Consider the following 17548-nt stretch of genomic DNA (forward strand, 5'->3'; position numbering starts at 1 on the left):
ATCTTCTCTAGACAGGAAAAACAGGAAGCATGTATAAACTCAAACCCAAAACACCAAAGTAAATGGCAACAGGACCATACTTATCAATAATTACCTTAAAAGTAAATGAGTTGAATGCCCCAACCAACAAAGACTGGCTGAATGGATATAAAAACAAGACCCCTATATATGCTGTCTACAAAACACCTACCTCAAAACAAGGGACACATACAGACTGAAAGTGAAGGGCTGGAAAAATACATTTCATGCAAATGGAGATCAAAAAAAAAAAAAAAAGGAGGAGTAGCAATACTCATATCAGATAAAATAAACTTTAAATAAAGGCTGTGAAAAAAGACAAAGAAGTACACTATATAATGATTAAAGGATCAATCCAAAAAGAAGATATAACAATTTAAAATATATATGCACCCAACATAGGAGCACCACAATATGTAAGGCAAATGCAAACAAGTATGAAAGGGGAAATTAACAATAACACAATAATAGTGGGGGACTTTAATACCCCACTCACACCTATAGATAGATCAACTAAACAGAAAATTAACAAGGAAACACAAACTTTAAATGACACAATGGACCAGCTAGACCTAATTGATATCTATAGGACATTTCACCCCAAAACAATGAATTTCACCTTTTTCTCAAGTGCACACGGAACCTTCCTCAGGATAGGTCACATCCTGGGCCGTAAATCTAGCCTTGGTAAATTCAAAAATATTGAAATTATTCCAAGCATCTTTTCTGACCATAATGCAGTAAGGTTAGATATCAATTACAGTATAAAAAAACTATTAAAAATTCCAACATATGGAGGCTAAACAACACGCTTCTGAATAACCAACAAATCACAGAAGAAATCAAAAAAGAAATAAAAATATGTATAGAAATGAATGAAAATGAAAACACAACAACCCAAAACCTATGGGACACTGTAAAAGCAGTGCTAAGGGAAAGGTTCATAGCAATAACGGCTTACCTCAGGAAACAAGAAAAAAGTCAAATAAATAATCTAACTCTACAGTTAAAGCAACTAGAAAAGGAAGAAATGAAGAACCTCAGGGTTAGTAGAAGGAAAGAAATCTTAAAAATTAGGGCAGACATGCAAAAGAAACAATAGAGACCGTAGCAAAAATCAACAAAGCTAAAAGTTAGTTCTTTGAGATGATAAATAAAATTGACAAACAATTAGCCAGACTCATCAAGACACAAAGGGAGAAGAATCAAATCAACAAAATTAGAGACGAAAATGGAGAAATCAAAAAAGATAGCACAGAAATACAAAGGATCATAAGAGACTACTATCAGCAACTATACGCCAATAAAATGGAAAATTTAGAAGAAATGGAAAAATTCTTAGAAAAGCACAACTTTCCAAAACTGAACCAGAAAGAAATAGAAAATCTTAATAGACCCATCACAAGCATGGAAATTGAGACTGTAATAAGAAGTCTTCCAGCAAACAAAAGCCCAGGACCAGACGGCTTCACATCTGAATTCTACCAAAAATTTAGAGAAGAGCTAACACCTATCCTACTCAAACTCTTCCAGAGAATTGAAGAGGAAGGGTCAGCTTCCAAACACTTTCTATGAGGCCACCATCACCATAATACCAAAACCAGGCAAAGATGCCATAAAAAAAGAAAACTATAGGCCAATATCACTGAGGAACATAGATGCAAAAATCCTTAACAAAATTCTAGTAAACAGAATACAACAACATATTAAAAAGATCGTACATCATGACGAAGTGGGCTTTTTCCCAGGGATGCGAGGATTCTTCAATATCCTCAAATCAATCAATGTAATACATCACATTAACAAACTGAAAGATATAAACCATATGATTTTCTCAATAGATGTAGAGAAAGCCTTTGACACAATTCAACATCCATTTATGATAAAAAAAAAAAAAAAAAAAACCTCCAGAAAGCAAGAATAGAAGGAACATACCTCAACATAATAAAAGCTATATATGACAAACCCACAGGAAAGATTATCCTCAATGGTGAAAAATTGAAGCATTTCCCCTAAAGTCAGGAACAAGACAAGGGTGCCCACTTTCACCATTACTATTCAACATAGTTTTGGAAGTTTTGGCCACAGCAATCAGAGAGAAAAAGAAATAAAAGGAATCCAGATTGGAAAAGAAGTAAAACTCTCACTGTTTGCAGATGACTTGATCCTCTACATAGAAAACCCTAAAGACCCCACCAGAAAATTACTAGAGCTTATCAATGAATATAGTAAAGTTGCAGGATATAAAATCAACACACAGGAATCCCTTGCATTCCTTTACACTAGCAATGAGAAAACAGAAAGAAAAATTAAGGAAACAATTCCATTTACCATTGTAATGAAAAGAATAAAATACTTAGGAATATATCTACCTAAAGAAACAAAAGACCTATATATAGAAAACTATAAAACACTGATGAAAGAAATCAAAGAGGACACTAACAGATGGAGAAATATACCATGTTCATGGATCAGAAGAATTAATATAGTGAAAATGAGTGTACTACCCAAAGCAATCTATAGATTCAGTGCAATCCCTATCAAGCTACCAAAGGTATTTTTCACAGAACTAGAACAAATAATTTCACAATTTGTATGGAAATACAAAAAACCTCGAATAGCCAAAGAAATCTTGAGATAGAAGAATGGAACTGGAGGAATCAATCTGCCTGACTTCAGGCTCTACTACAAAGCCACAGTCATCAAGACAGTATGGTACGGGCACAAAGACAGAAATATAGATCAATGGAACTAAATAGAAAGCCCAGAGATAAATCCACATACCTATGGACACCTTATCTTTCACAAAGGAGGCAAGAATATACGATGGAGAAAAGACAATCTATTTAACAAGTGGTGCTGGGAAAACTGGTCAACTACTTGCAAAAGAATGAAACTAGACACTTTCTAACACCATACACAAAAATAAACTCAAAATGGAATAAAGATCTAAATGTAAGGCCAGAAACTATAAAACTCCTAGAGGAGAACATAGGCAAAACACTCTCTGACATAAATCACAGCAGGATCCTCTATGACCCACCTCCCAGAAAATTGGAAATAAGAGCAAAAATAAACAAATGGGATCTAATTAAAATTAAAAGCTTCTGCACAACAAAAGAAACTATAAGCAAGGTGAAAAGACAGCCTTCAGAATGGGAGAAAATAATAGCAAATGAAGCAACTGACAAACAACTAATCTCAAAAATATATAAGCAACTCCTGCAGCTCAATTCCAGAAAAATAAACGACCCAATCAAAACATGGGCCAAAGAACTAAATAGACATTTCTCCAAAGAAGACATACAGATGGCTAACAAACACATGAAAAGATGCTCAACATCACTCATTATCAGAGAAATGCAAATCAAAACCACAATGAGGTACCATTTCACACCAGTCAAAATGGCTGTGATCCAAAAGTCTACAAGCAATAAATGCTGGAGAGGATGTGGAAAAAAGGGAACCCTCTTATATTGTTGGTGGGAATGCAAACTAGTACAGCCACTATGGAGAACAGTGTGGAGATTCCTTAAAAAACTGGAAATAGAACTGCCATATGACCCAGCAATCCCACTACTGGGCATACACACTGAGGAAACCAGAATTGAAAGAGACATGTGTACTCCAATGTTCATTACAGCACTGTTTATAATAGCCAGGACATGGAAGCAACCTAGATGTCCATCAGCAGATGAATGGACAAGAAAGCTGTGGTACATATACACAATGGAATATTACTCAGCCATTAAAAAGAATACATTTGAATCAGTTTTAATGAGGTGGATGAAATTGGAGCCGATAATACAGAGTGAAGTAAGCCAGAAATAAAAACACCAATACAGTATACTAACACATATATATGGAATTTAGAAAGATGGTAACGACAATCCTGTATGGGAGACAGCAAAAGAGACACAGATGTATAGAACAGTCTTTTGGACTCTGTAGGAGAGGGAGGGGGGGGGGAATGATTTGGGAGAATGGCATCGAAACACGTGTAATATCATGTAAGAAGTGAATTGCCAGTCCAGGTTCGATGCAGGATAAAGGAAGCTTGGTGCTGGTGCACTGGGATGACCCAGAGGGATGGTATGGGGAAGGAGGTGGGAGGGGGGTTCAGGATTGGGAACACGTGTACACCCGTGGCAGATTCATGTTGATGTATGGCAAAATCAATACAATATTGTAAAGTAATTAGCCTCTAATAAAATAAATAAATTTAAATTAAAAAAAAAAAAAAACACCAATGGAAATAGAACTGCCATATGACCCAGCAATCCCACTGCTGGGCATACACACCAAGAAAACCAGAGTTGAAAGAGACACATATATCCCAATGTTCACCGCAGCACTGTTTATAATAGCCAGGACATGGAAGCAACCTGGACGTCCATGAGCAGATGAATGGATAAGAAAGCTGTGGTACATATACACAATGGAGTATTACTCAGGCATTAAAAAGAATACATTTTAATCAGTTCTAATGAGGGGGATGAAACTGGAGCCTATTATACAGAGTGAAGTAAGCCAGAGAGTAAAACATCAATACAGTATACTAACACATATATATGGAATTTAGAAAGATGGTAACAATGACCCTGTATGGGAGACAGCAAAAGAGACACAGATGTATAGAACTGTCTTCTGGACTCTATGGGAGAATGCAAGGGTGGGATGATCTGGGAGAATAGCCTTGAAACATATATATTATCATATATGAAACAGATTGCCAGTCCAGGCTTGATGCATGAGACAGGGTGCTCAGGGCTGGTGCACTGGGGTGATCCAGAGGGATGGGATGGGGGCTCAGGAGGGGGAACACATGTAAACCCATGGATGATTCATATCAGTGTATGGCAAAACCCCCTACAATATTATAAAGTAATTAGTCTCCAACTAAAATAAATAAATTAAAAAAAAAGGAGATGCATCAACTTGCATGGATGGTTGAATTAAGGTTTTTCTTAGTAGATTGAAGGGATGATTACACTAGAGTAGAATCCCCCACATAATCATTTGTGGTCATCTATTTACCGAGTTTCTTTGAATCTGTTACATGCATCCCAGACAAAGGAGTTAATAATCTAGAGTCTCTGCCTGAAAATCTTGAGGAAGTAGAAATAGGTGGGTTCTGCACACAGTCCTGGTTATGACTCCTAAGTGTCTGGGGATTTCATGAACCAAGAGTTTGGTGAAGCCGTGGTGAGCATGACACTGCCCTACATTGAACATGATGACTTCATCTTGTCTTTCATCCTTTTAACTTGAGCAGATTTGGTTGTGCTCCCTCTTGGGTGAGTCTAAACCTTGTACCTTTATAGGGAATTGGGAGACATTGTCTACAGTCCTGCCCTACTTTACGATGAGATGTTTAGACTGCACTTAGTCATTAAGAATGTTTTGCTTAAAACTCAAATGGGGCACTGTATCAACATAGAGGGGTAGGATTTGGAGGGAGATGGGAAGAAGCTTGAAAAGGGAGGAGATATATGTTTACCTATGGCTGATTCATGTTGAGGTTTGACAGAAAACAACAAAATTCTGTAAAACACTGATCCTTCAATTTAAAAAAAAGAATTTAAAAAAAGGAAAGGTTTACTTTGCACTCTTGATTTCAAGTTACAGAAATCAACTCAAGCCATCTGATGCAAAATAGCTTAGTGGACTATGTAGTTGCAAATCTCAGACACAGAGAGATTTGAGGATTTGCAGGACTCTTCATAAATGTCTCCTTTTTCTATCCCTTATCATTACATTACTATATTTTCACTGAACATTTTCATTGGTGGCAAATGTGATTTTGGAGGCATTCCAAGGCTCATGGTCATGAATATTTGAGAGCATGTCTGGATCTTCCACATTCCATATCAGCCTAACAAGAGCCTTGTTGGTTCACATGCCTGCTGTAGGGCATCTGATGCTTGAAGAGAAAAGGAAACCTGATTATCTAGCCCAGGTGTCATTCGCAATTTTTATTCTGGAAATTATGGCATGGAACTTACTGCCATTCTCAGACCAGAGACATTTCAAGAGAGGCAAGTACAGGAAACAGACAAAATTCACAGAAGTCACTGGAAGTCCCTTTAAGAACATAGAAAAATTGTATTTTTTGTAACATATAATAAGTATAAGAGAATAGAATAAGCCTCCTTCCTGTAGACATTGCTTACAACTCCATGCACAAATCACATTGCAAATATTAGTATGTAGAAATTTGTAAACCTACCTCATGGAGATTTAATTCCTGGTGCCTTGCAGCCTGGCTAAAGAGAAATTATTTTGTCACATATCTAATATGCCTGCTTCTGTTCCATCCAGGGGAGGAATTATTTCCAAAAGATGGAAAGTGAAAATTGATATTTCATTCGTTGGATCTCTGTCACACGTGGGAGGTGAGTCCAGGGAGGAGAGAACCAGTGGAGGAGCCAGGAGAGGGAAAACCTCCTTCATTTCTTCCACCTGTGAGAATGGGCTGTGGCCCATCAGACTCAGCAGTTCATGAACCTAAGGGCTGGGATGCTCGGGTTGAGGGGAGGAAACCATTGCTGAAATGTTCACATAGAGGAATGAAATGGAGAATTTTGGACAATGAAGACAAGGCATTTCTTTCCTTCCATGTGATATGCCTTCTTTGGTTTTTTTTTTTTTTTTTTTTTTTAAGGCAGAAATAGTAATTGTTCAACTGATGTGATGACTTTCTTCCCTTTTTCCTCTTGATACTCAATGCTAATTCTTGATGGTGACCATGTTTGTTGATTTTTTCAACATTTATTCTTGTTCTTGCCCATTCCAAGTGACCGCTCACCACCCCTCCCTCCCAGGCCCTGGAGAAATGTAAGGACACAGGGCTGACCAAGTCCATTGGGGTGTCCAACTTCAACCACAAGCAGCTGGAGAAGATTATGAACAAGCTGGGGCTCAAGTACAAGCCCGTCTGCAACCAGGTGAGCAGCTTGACTCCTCTCCCTCCTGCTCTTCAGAACCTCCTTCTTACACTGGAGCCAGATGTCTGTCTGTCCTTCTCTCCTGTTCATCTGACCTTTGTGGGACAGAGGACTCTAGAGAGCAGAGTCTCTGTCTGGGTGGTGTGAATAGAATCCAAAGTAGTATCTCTATGTAATCTGGATGGAAAAGGTGGGGAGGGCATCCTTCTGAATTTTGGATAGAATCTAGAGCTAGAGGTAGGAGGTGTTTCCCTGAGATTAAAGGATGACAAGAATGGATGGGAGAGTGCCCTGGAACGAACTGTGTAAAGGAAGGAAGCCTTGAAAACATTGAATGGGAAGTAAATTAATAAAGTAACCAATCAGCTGAGATGAGTGTTAAGTGTTTTTGTGGGGTTCTGATGACTGAATCCTTAGTCTTGGTGTCTTAGCCTTTATGAGTCTCAACAGAGAGCACAGAACAGAAAATGTGCTGGAGATGATTAAAGTCATCCAGGTTAGAGGGTGAAGTTAAAGGCTAGAGGTGATGTTAACAGAAGATAAAACATTTACCCAAGAATATCTACTCAAATATAGAGTACACCTTTTTATTACTCAACCTGGACTGGTTCTCCCATCCATGGTCTGTCATAAAATCAACTGTATAAACACACTTTTCTCTACTTCTCTCTAGATGTTTATATTTCCATTTTACATTTAAAGTAGCAATCTTTCCTTTAGGCACTTAAAACTTTTAATCTGCCTCTGTCATGTTAATACTACCTTTTCAAATAATCTGACACTCTTCTCTGTTGACATTTTACAGGTGGAATGTCATCCTTATCTCAATCATAGCAAATTGTTGGATTTCTGCAAGTCACATGATATTGTTCTTTTAGCCCATGGTGTGCTGGGATCACAAGGAGTAAAAGAATGATATTGAATCCTATTGAAGACAAGTGGGAGTTTCCCTAAAATTCAATTTTTGATGAGATATTTTAAAATACAGTACTCAGATAGCTCTTATAAGCAAAGGGGAGATAGGGGATGGATGGAATATTTTCTTTTCTTTTAATTTCCCATCGCCCAGCCATTTTTTTGTACATTGTAGTAGCTGCGATTCATGGGGTCACAAAGAGTTGGACGTGATTGAGCAACTGAACTGAACTGAACAGCTTGTAAACTCATCATTAAATGTCTGCAATAAAATCTATATATAATCCCCTAGTTGGAACCAGAGACAGAAGCTTATGTCATGATTTATGTAGTTATTAACTAATAAAACATTTCTAAAGATAGAAATTCCAAGCCTCAGTTACCTTATGTGTAAAATTGGGATAATAATATGCAATTGTGAGGTCTATTATGATAGAAAAAAACAAACTTGAACCACTTCTATAAATATCTAAAGAAAAATAATGAAGAAATAAATGTCTCTGATTTTGAGACTACTTACTTTTTATTAATGCCTTAGGAAAGTGAACAGAGAAGGCAATGGCACCCCACTCCAGTACTCTTGCCTGGAAAATCCCATGGACAGAGGAGCCTGGTAGGCTGCAGTCCATGGGGTCACTAAGAGTCGGACACAACTGAACGACTTCACTTTCATTTTTCACTTTCATGCATTGGAGAAGGAAATGACAACCCACTCCAGTGTTCTTGCCTAAAGAATCCCAGGGATGGGGGAGTTTGGTGGGCTGCCATCTATGGAGTCGCACAGAGTCAGACACGACTGAAGCAACTTACCAGCAGCAGCAGCAGCAGCAGCAGGAAAGTGAAATTTAAAAAATTCCTGGTCTTTCCCTTCTGTTTCTCTGTTCATGCCCTTGATTATAGAAGAAAAACAACCTCTGAGAATTAAAGAAAAAACCCACAACTTTAGCAATCCTGGTCTCAGATCAATAATGCATCCAAATACCTGCAGAGTTTTGTAAACACAGAATGGGAGGTGACACAGTTGAGATGCTGATTCAGTTTGTCTTCAGCTAAGCCATGAAATTTGTATTTCTAACAAAATCCCAGGTGATACTGATGATGCTGGTCCATGGACCACACTTTGTGAAGCACTGGTGTAGAGGACACCTACTTAATCTGTCTGGGAAAACTACTCACAGACTGAATACTTAGTCTCAGCTCCTCTGGATTTCTGAATTTCTTTCCAGGGTGAATGTGAACCACCCCATTCTCTTGGAGGACCCGGTTCTTTGTGCCATTGCCAAAAAGCACAAGTGAACTCCAGCTTTGGTTGTCCTTCACTATCAGATACAATGTGGGGTTGTGGTTCTGGCCAAGAGTTACAACAAAAAACGATTCAAAGAGAACATACATGTGATGAGTCGGGCTATGGGTAGAGGGCTCCTAAGGAATATCCTTCATTCCAAAGGGTCATTCTTTGTCTCTCAAGACTTTCCTTGAGTCAAGATGATTTACTGGTTCTTCCCTGTGCATTAATGCCTTGTGTGTATTCCTGATGATTTTCTCCTCTTGCTGTGGCAACAGGAGAGGTGGCCTGGTTGTAGAGGGGTTCAGTTCTGTTCAGTTCAGTCACTCAGTCATGTATGACTCTTTGCGACTTCATGGACTGAAGCACGCCAGGCTTCCCTGTCCATCACCAACTCCCGGAGCTCGCTTAAACTCATGTCCACTGAGTCGGTGATGCCATCCAACCATTTCATCCTCTGTCTTCCCCTTTTCCTCCTGCCTTCAATCTTTCCCAGCATCAGGGTCTTTTCCAATGAGTCAGTTCTTTGCATCAGGTGGCCAAAGTATTGGAACTTCACCTTCAGCATCTGTCCTTCCAATGAATATTCAGGACTGATTTCCTTTACAATTGACTGGTTTAATTTCCTTACAGTCCAAGGAACTTTCAAGAGTTTTCTCCAACACCACAGTTCAAAAGCATCAGTTCTTAGGCACTCAGCTTTCTTTACGGTCCACCTCTCACATCCGTACATGGCTGCTGGAAAAACCACAGCTTTGACTATATGGACCTTTGTCAGTAAAGTAATGCCTCTGTTTTTTAATATACTGCCTAGGTTTGTCATAGCTTTTCTTAGAAGGAGCAAGGGTCTTTTAATTTCATGGCTGCAGTCACGATCTTCAGTGATTTTGCAGTCCAAGAAAATGAATTTGGACAGAAAATGGAGATTTTAGTTTCAGTGCTAGGTCTGCAATTTATCCTATCACCTTGTACAAATGATGTCTTCTTATCTTCGTTCTCAATGGATGAAATTGCATTATGTGATTATTTTATGCCATTTGGACTGTTTTAACAAAATGCCACAAATTTGATGTCTTAGAAACAATGAAAATTTGCTTCTCACATTTCTGAAGCTGGAGGTCTGAGGTCAGGGTGCATTCTTGGTCAGGTGAGGGCCCTCCTCCAGGCTTCTTCTTGTATTTTAATGTAGTTAAGGTGGGAAGGAGAGTTCTCCCAAGTTTCTTATATGACTATGATGTTGTTGAAATCTCATCACAAAGGCTCCACCATCATGACCTAATCACCTCTCAAAGGCTCCATTTCTAACACCATCCACATGTGAATTTGGGGGCACAAAAATTAGGGCAGCAATCTTTCATCTCCAAACCATAGTGGTTTTATTTTGCATTTTCCTGAATACTAATAAGGTTTCATCTTCATATGTTTAAACTTCTTGAGTTTCTGTCTTTGTGAAGTTCCTCTCAAGACTTTGTCCACTTTTGCATGGTGTCTCTCATTTGTTTTCTGTGAAACAGAGCATTACTGTACCCTTAAGCATAGGTGTACAGAAAACTCTCTCCAGTTTTAAGATTTAATACAGAGATCAGTTATGTGTCTCTTGATTCTATGGTTTGAGATTCCACCTGCACTCAGCTCAACTGTTGTCTTCTTGTCTGGGCTCTCATGCATTTGCTGTTCAGTTCAGTACAGCTAGGCAGTTCTGCTTTAGCACTTGTCAGAGGAGCCTGCATGCTTCTCCATGTAGTTTTTCATATATATTTGGCTAGAATCTGGTCAGCTAACTTGGTTTTCATTTCAGGACAGCGCTGTAATTTCAAGCCAGGGAGAGGGAAAAAATCCATGTCATTATCTCAGCTCAGAAATAAGTCACCACTTCTTTTGGCAAACTTCAGTCTCCATTGGAAATTACAGTCTCCATTGGAAATTACAGGAAATTACAGTCTACATTGGAAATTACAGGAAATTTTTTTTTTTTTTTTTTTTTGGAAATGAACGTAAATTTATTGAAACTGGTGTTGGGGAGGATGGGTGGGTAGACAGTTGAGGGTTTTCCAAAGAACTGTGGGGAGGAACCAGCGCCCGGCCGGATGGGAGCGGGTGCCTGGCCACAGACCCTATCTCAGGCCCAATTTCTTCTTCTCCTTCTGCTTCTTGCGCACCACGTCCAGGTTCCGGTCCTTCCACATGCTCTTGCGCAGCCTGATGGGGCGTGAGCCCACATACTTCCCGTTCATCTCACGCATGGCGTGCACATAGTCACTGGGGTCCTTAAAGCTGACGAAGCCATAACCCTTGGTCTTGCCTGTGCGCTTGTCGCGAATAACCTTAGCCTTAAGGAAGGATGGGAAGCGGCTGAAGGCTCGGGCCAAGATGTCATCGTTCACCTCGTTGCCCAGGTCCCCACAGAAGATCCGGAAGTCATCTGCATCCCACTCTAGCAGGCTGGGGTCCTCCCAGCTGCTCCCAGCTGCTGTGCGAATGCAGCGCTTCAGTTTCTCTGGTTTCCCTTTCTTCTTGTCCTCACTCAGAGGTTCCGGCACCTCAAGAGCCATGAGGCCAGGGGGTGGTTCAGGCCGAGGTGGCCGGGGTCTTGGACGCAGGGACAGGAGCTCAGGAATGCGCAGTGGGGGCAGTAGGCCTCACACAACTTCCAGTGGGAGGGGCAGGGGTTCAGGCTCAGGCAGAGGCATGGCCAGGGCCAGTGGCAGGCTGGGCCCAATGACTGCAGGGCCAGCTGGGGCGCCCCCGGCTCCCACCGCCACTGCTGCACTAGCCTCCTCCAGCCCAGCCGCTGCTGCCACCACAGCCTCTTCGTTCTCTTTCAGGCCCAACCCCAGGCCTAGGCCCAGCTCTCGGGGTGTTGCTGGCTCTTCCAGAGGAGGCCTCAGCGCAGCCATGGAGCCCAAGGGCGGTCCGGGGGCCCGAGCCATTGGTGGTAGCATCATAGGTGGTCCAGGGGGCCCAGGCAGGGGGGGGCCCACGAGGGCCTGGTGAGGGGGCCGCAAGGCCATAGGGCGGGGCCCAGCTGCTGCTCGCCGCAGGAACATGGCTTCTCGAGCCTCTGGACTGTCCAGGTGACTCCGATCACCAGGGCCAAAGCCAACTGGACCCACAAAAGGCGGGCCACCCACCATGGGAAGAACCACTATGGCTGCAGCGGCTGCTCGGGCCTCCAGAGTCTGTTGGACCTGCTGGTATGTGTTGGTCGCGATAATTGGGCGGATCACAGGAGCTGCTGGGACTTGCATCGCTTCAACCGTGGGGACTGTGGGCACCGCAGGCACGGCAGTTGGGATTCCTGTTACGGGAGCCCCCAGAACTTCCTGCTCAAACAGGGCCATCTCCGCCTCCATCTTCTTCAAGCGTTCCTCGCCGCTCTTTCCAGGGATGCCGGCACCAGGACCCGGAACCATGGGTCCTCCTGCACCCGGGAGGCCCGGGGCTGGCCCCGCTCCGGCCATTGCTGCTGCCGTCACTGTCTCCGGTACTACCGCCTTAGCTCTGTCGCCTCCGCCGGTTCCGCTGTATACTCTCTGGCTCATTATCTCAGCTCAGAAATAAGTCACCACTTCTTTTGGCAAACTTCAGTCTCCATTGGAAATTACAGGTCAGGCCATGTCAAGGGTCAGGTGCATGGTCCCCTGAAAAATTGTTTTTCTGTTTCCATTGAAATTTCATTCGAAAATATATCTGAAACTGATTTTTTTAATGTGGTATAAAAATGATTGCCTATATGTTTCTTTATTTAAATAGAAATCTAAGTGTCTGTGTATTTCATTGATTTTTATTATCAACTCTGTCATATAATAAGTGTCCATAAGTACATTTGTGGCCCTTCTCTTCTATTTAAGTATTCAGTTTTCTGTTCTGTGTTTTTAAAATGGAAAGTAAGTGTTCTTCCTTAGAATGGTACATTTGTCTTTAAGGATATCTTGACTGCTCTTGACTAGCTGTTCTTTTATTTAAAATTTAGTATCACTTTACTGACTTCCACAAAAGATTGTGTTTTAGACTTTGGTTCATGTTGCACTGAATCACTAGATCACTCTGGAAAATGTATTTCTTTAGAAAATTAAGCTTTTCTTTTCATGACTGTGATGTGAATTTTTAATAATTTGTGTTCTTTAATATTTTAAAGACTTTTCATTCATAACTGTTTACACTAAAGTGTTAGTTGCTTTAGTTGTGTCCAGCTCTTTGTAACCCCATGGACTGTAGCCCACCCGGCTCCTCTGTCCATGTGATTCTCCAAGCAAGAATGCTGGAGTGGGTTGCCATTTTCTTCTCCAGGACATTTTCCCAACACAGGGGTCTTCTCCACTAAGGCACTGACATATAGGTTTTGTTAGATTTATTATATTAGATAATGAGCAAGTTTCATATCAGATTCCTGAACAGGCTTTCATGGGGAGCCTCCTTCCCACACTGCTTCAGCTGAATGCTGTCACCCTTAGGGCATGTTGGGGAGAGGCAATCAGTCTAGTGTCAGCTCAGGTTCAGTATCGAGTCAGGAGTGTCTAAAGCAGTGTGTTTGGAAAAAGCAAATTTTAGTTTGTTTTCTGTCACAAGTGATTCACTCAGAAAGATAAGGGACTGATGCACTGTAATGTTTGTGAGGTGGACAGAGTAGGAGAAGGTGTGGAAAGAAGAGGTGAGAATTCGTCAGAGGGGCCCAGATTGTTCTCCTGGAAGCTGAGGACAGACACGTCTTCCTGACTCTTCTTGTCTCCATCCAGCTGAAAAGTCTTCCAGTGCCCTGGAGGAGGCCGGCTCCTTCCAGGAGAGGTTAATGTGATTGTTCCTTCCTTCCAGGTGTTTGGGTTTGAACTGAGTCCAGATGACATGAAAGCAATCGATGGCCTCAACAGAAATATAAGATATTATGAATTTCTAATGTAAGTGACTGTTTCACACACACAGTTTTGTTTTGTTTTGTTTTGTTTTGGTAGTAGACAGGTGAGCAGGGGAACTAAGCTTCTTAAAAGCTTCAGTCAGTCCTCTTTTCAGGACTGAAAAGAAAGACAGTCCAGCATAGGAGTCTTCCAGCATAGGAGTCAGCCAGGTACTTCCCGCAGACCTCAAACCAGAAGTTTCCTCCAGGGCTCCATCCTTGATCAACAGAAATGAGACTGGGGCCCAGGAGAGCCCATCAGTAAAATTCCCACAGTTAACATTGTGGTGAATGAATTCACTACTTTGTGCCCCTAATCCCTGTGCCTGGTGTACCTCCTCTCAGAGCCCAGGGAGCCAGGAAACACAAAGGGCACAGTGCCTGCAGCCCACTATTCTTTCAGGGACTAATGAACATGTTTAATGTTTAATTCTTTTCACATCAGGGGAAAATGATTATATTAATTATAAAACTATGTTATAATGAGGCCAGAGTTCATAAATGAATATATCTCTTTGTCTTCCAGTGGTGTCAGTCACCCTGAGCATCCATTCTCTGAATAATATTGACTCTCAGCTCTCCCTGTGGTTCTTCGATAACTTCATACTTCTAGGGTGGTTAAGAAAATTTTTGTGCCTGAAAGAGAAGTTTAAATAAAGTGTCTGAACTTTCTGAAACCTTGCCTTTCCTTTTAAAAATAAACTGTTTATGAAACAGCATAGACTTCAAAGTAAGAATACTCTTTTTCCTGATGATTGAAATAATACAGATATATGACAGAATATTTAGATAGAAAAGGGACAGGATAGGGAATGATGATAAGCTGTGTCCACTCAAAAACACTTCCTTTGGTGCATTTACATTGTGATTTTACTTGACAAATATGTGTGTTTGTTCATTTACAAAGACATATAAACTTCAATCTATAGGTTGTATACTTCTTTTGAAACATAGCCTAAGTATCTTGGTAAGCTAAAAATATGATTTAAAAAATCCAGTATTATATTTTGCTTCCTGTATAGCAAGCAGCACATCTTAGTTATTTTTGTAATTTCTTGTCTGCTCATGCTCAGCATTTTGATGAATCCTTACATATTTTGAGTTTATTCAGTGGTCATTCCACAAAACTTTACTGAACATTCTTTAGAAAGACATTGTTATATCAACAAATGTCAATAACTGAAATGAGAAATGTCTTGAGTCATTAGTCTCATGTAGAATGAGACTGTGAATGAAATCATGAGAATTTAACTGTTAGAAATGGGTAAATGTCTGTTGAGATAATTCTGCACAATCTTTTTTTAAATTTTATTTTATTTTTAAACTTTACAATATTGTATTGGTTTTGCCAAATATTGAAATGAATCCGCCACAGGTATACATGTGTTCCCCATCCTGAACCCTCCTCCCTCCTCCCTCCCCATACCATCCCTCTGGGTCATCCCAGTGCACCAGCCCCAAGCATCCAGTATCGTGCATCAAACCTGGACTGGCGTTTCATATATGATATTATACGTATTTCAATGCCATTCTCCCAAATTCTGCACAATCTTTCCCATTTCTGTACTTCTGTTAGGCAGAGACACAAGCTACCGTTCACCCCACACAACTTTTCATTTGTACCAAACAGCCTTGAAAATAGAGACAGTGGCTCCCTGTATTTCTCTGGAACAGAAAACACTCATTCCAGGAAGGAAGGGTATTCATGGAACATTTAAGGGCCAGCAAGTCTGCTGATGTGGGTGGAGTTTAGTGAGGTGGGGAGACAGGAGCTGAAGACAAGTCAGAGAGCCAGTGGGGCAGAGGGTCCTTGTCACATAGGCTTTTAAAGGACTTTACTCAGAGGGAAATGGAGAAAGATATTTCCAGAACACTGCTCCTCAGGCCCCTCTCTGATAGCCGATGGCCACCCTGGCCCATCCAGACATCCTGCTGGTCTGAGCCAGATCTGTACCCCTCACTGCCCACTCTGCCCAGCATAGGCGGCCCTTGTCCCAGGGAGAGTGAACTAGATCCAGAGGTGCTGAGGGGGCATTTGTGGGCTGCGGGGCACATGGGCTGCCCAGTAAACTGGCTGAGTCCTGGGCAGCATCTGGCCACCCTCTCAGCCTGTTCCAGGACCAGGAGCGGGTGCGTGTCTCAGGAGAGGAGTCAGGTTCCCAGGCCTCCTGTGGGTCCTCCTGGGTTCACAGCAGCTGCGGGGTCATGACCTCCCAGGGTCGTACCAGGGCTGCAGTGCCCAGTGTGTGGTGTACACGGGTCTCTCCAGGGAGGATCTCTGAGCCCCTGTCACCCCTCTTGTCTGGGGCCCTCCCGGGGTTCAGTCCTCATCTGCCGGCTTCTCTTCCCTTCCCACCCAGCTCTGTGGGGACAAGAGGATTTTACAGCCCTGGTGTGGACAAGTCTTCCTGCTGTTGTCATGTGTTATTAGGAGATGTGACCCTGATGTGCTCCTGGGGTAGCTGAGCTCAGCGTCCTCTTGCCCACCTGGAGCTCCTCCCAGCACAGTTGTGACACTCACTGTGAGCTAAGTGTGGCTCCTGTGATTGTTCAGGAAGAGTTGGTGCTGATTTCTTTTCTTCGTCTCATGGATCAGGCTTCCCAGGTATGGCAGTGGTAAAAAATCTGCCTGACAGTGCAGGAGATACAGGTTGGATCTCAGATCCAGGAAGATTCACTGGAAAAGGAAATGGCAGCCCACTCCAGTATTCTTGCCTGGAGAATCCCATGGCCAGAGAAACCTGTCAGGCTACCATCCATGCTGTCACAAAGAGGGGCTTTGACTTAGCCAACTAAACAGTAACAACAACAGTTCCATGGCTCATGTCATTCTCTTTTTCTTTTTCCACTCTGTCTCTCTTTTTTAGCTTTCTTGTTTCACCTTTCTTTATTGTACGCCTTTTCTCTCTCTTCCTCTGTATGTTCATGACTGGGTACTTGGACAACATACCCACTGTTTTCAGATTTTTACCACATCCTGATTGTCCTTTACTAGGTGGCATGGCATGTGCCTGGTCCGGGATCAGCCCAACAGGAAACTAATGGCAGTTCAGTTCAGTTCAGTTGCTCAGTTGTGTCCAACTCTTTGTGAGCCCATGGACTGCAGCATGCCAGGCCTGCCTGTCCATCACCAACTCCTGGAGCTTGCTCAAACTCATGTCCATTGAGTCAGTGATGCCATCCAACCATCTCATCTTCTGTTGTCACCTCCTCCCACCTTCAATCTTTCCCAGCATCAGGGTCTTTTCCAATGAGTCAGTTCTTTGCATCAGGTGGCCAAAGGATTGGAGTTTCCGCTTCAACATCAGTCCTTCCAATGAATATTCAGGACTGATTTCCTTTAGGATGGACTGGTTTGATCTCTTTGCAGTTCAAGAAACTCTCAAGAGTCTTCTCCAATACCACAGTTCAAAAGCATCAATTCTTCTGTGCTCAGTTTTCTTTACAGTCCAACTCTCACATCCATACATGACTACTGGAAAAACCATAGCC

General features: G+C 41.9%; 1 protein-coding gene and 1 long non-coding RNA gene across 2 annotated transcripts; one reads left to right on the top strand and one right to left on the bottom strand.

Moving 5' to 3' along the window:
• Positions 1-6304: 6304 nt before the first annotated feature.
• Positions 6305-11070, top strand: LOC133259257 (uncharacterized). Its single transcript, XR_009740332.1, has 3 exons — positions 6305-6413; positions 6816-6965; positions 7771-11070. It is a non-coding gene; the product is annotated as an uncharacterized LOC133259257 (long non-coding RNA).
• A 58-nt stretch (positions 11071-11128) lies between these two features.
• LOC133259255 (RNA-binding protein 42-like) lies at positions 11129-12712 on the bottom strand. Its single transcript, XM_061436502.1, is given in 1 exon segment — positions 11129-12712. A coding segment is annotated over 1 exon segment (1428 nt). The 5' UTR covers positions 12708-12712; the 3' UTR covers positions 11129-11279.
• Positions 12713-17548: the final 4836 nt, after the last annotated feature.

Source organism: Bos javanicus, chromosome 13 (assembly GCF_032452875.1).
Source record: "Bos javanicus breed banteng chromosome 13, ARS-OSU_banteng_1.0, whole genome shotgun sequence".
In the NCBI taxonomy this organism is placed as follows: domain Eukaryota; kingdom Metazoa; phylum Chordata; class Mammalia; order Artiodactyla; family Bovidae; genus Bos; species Bos javanicus.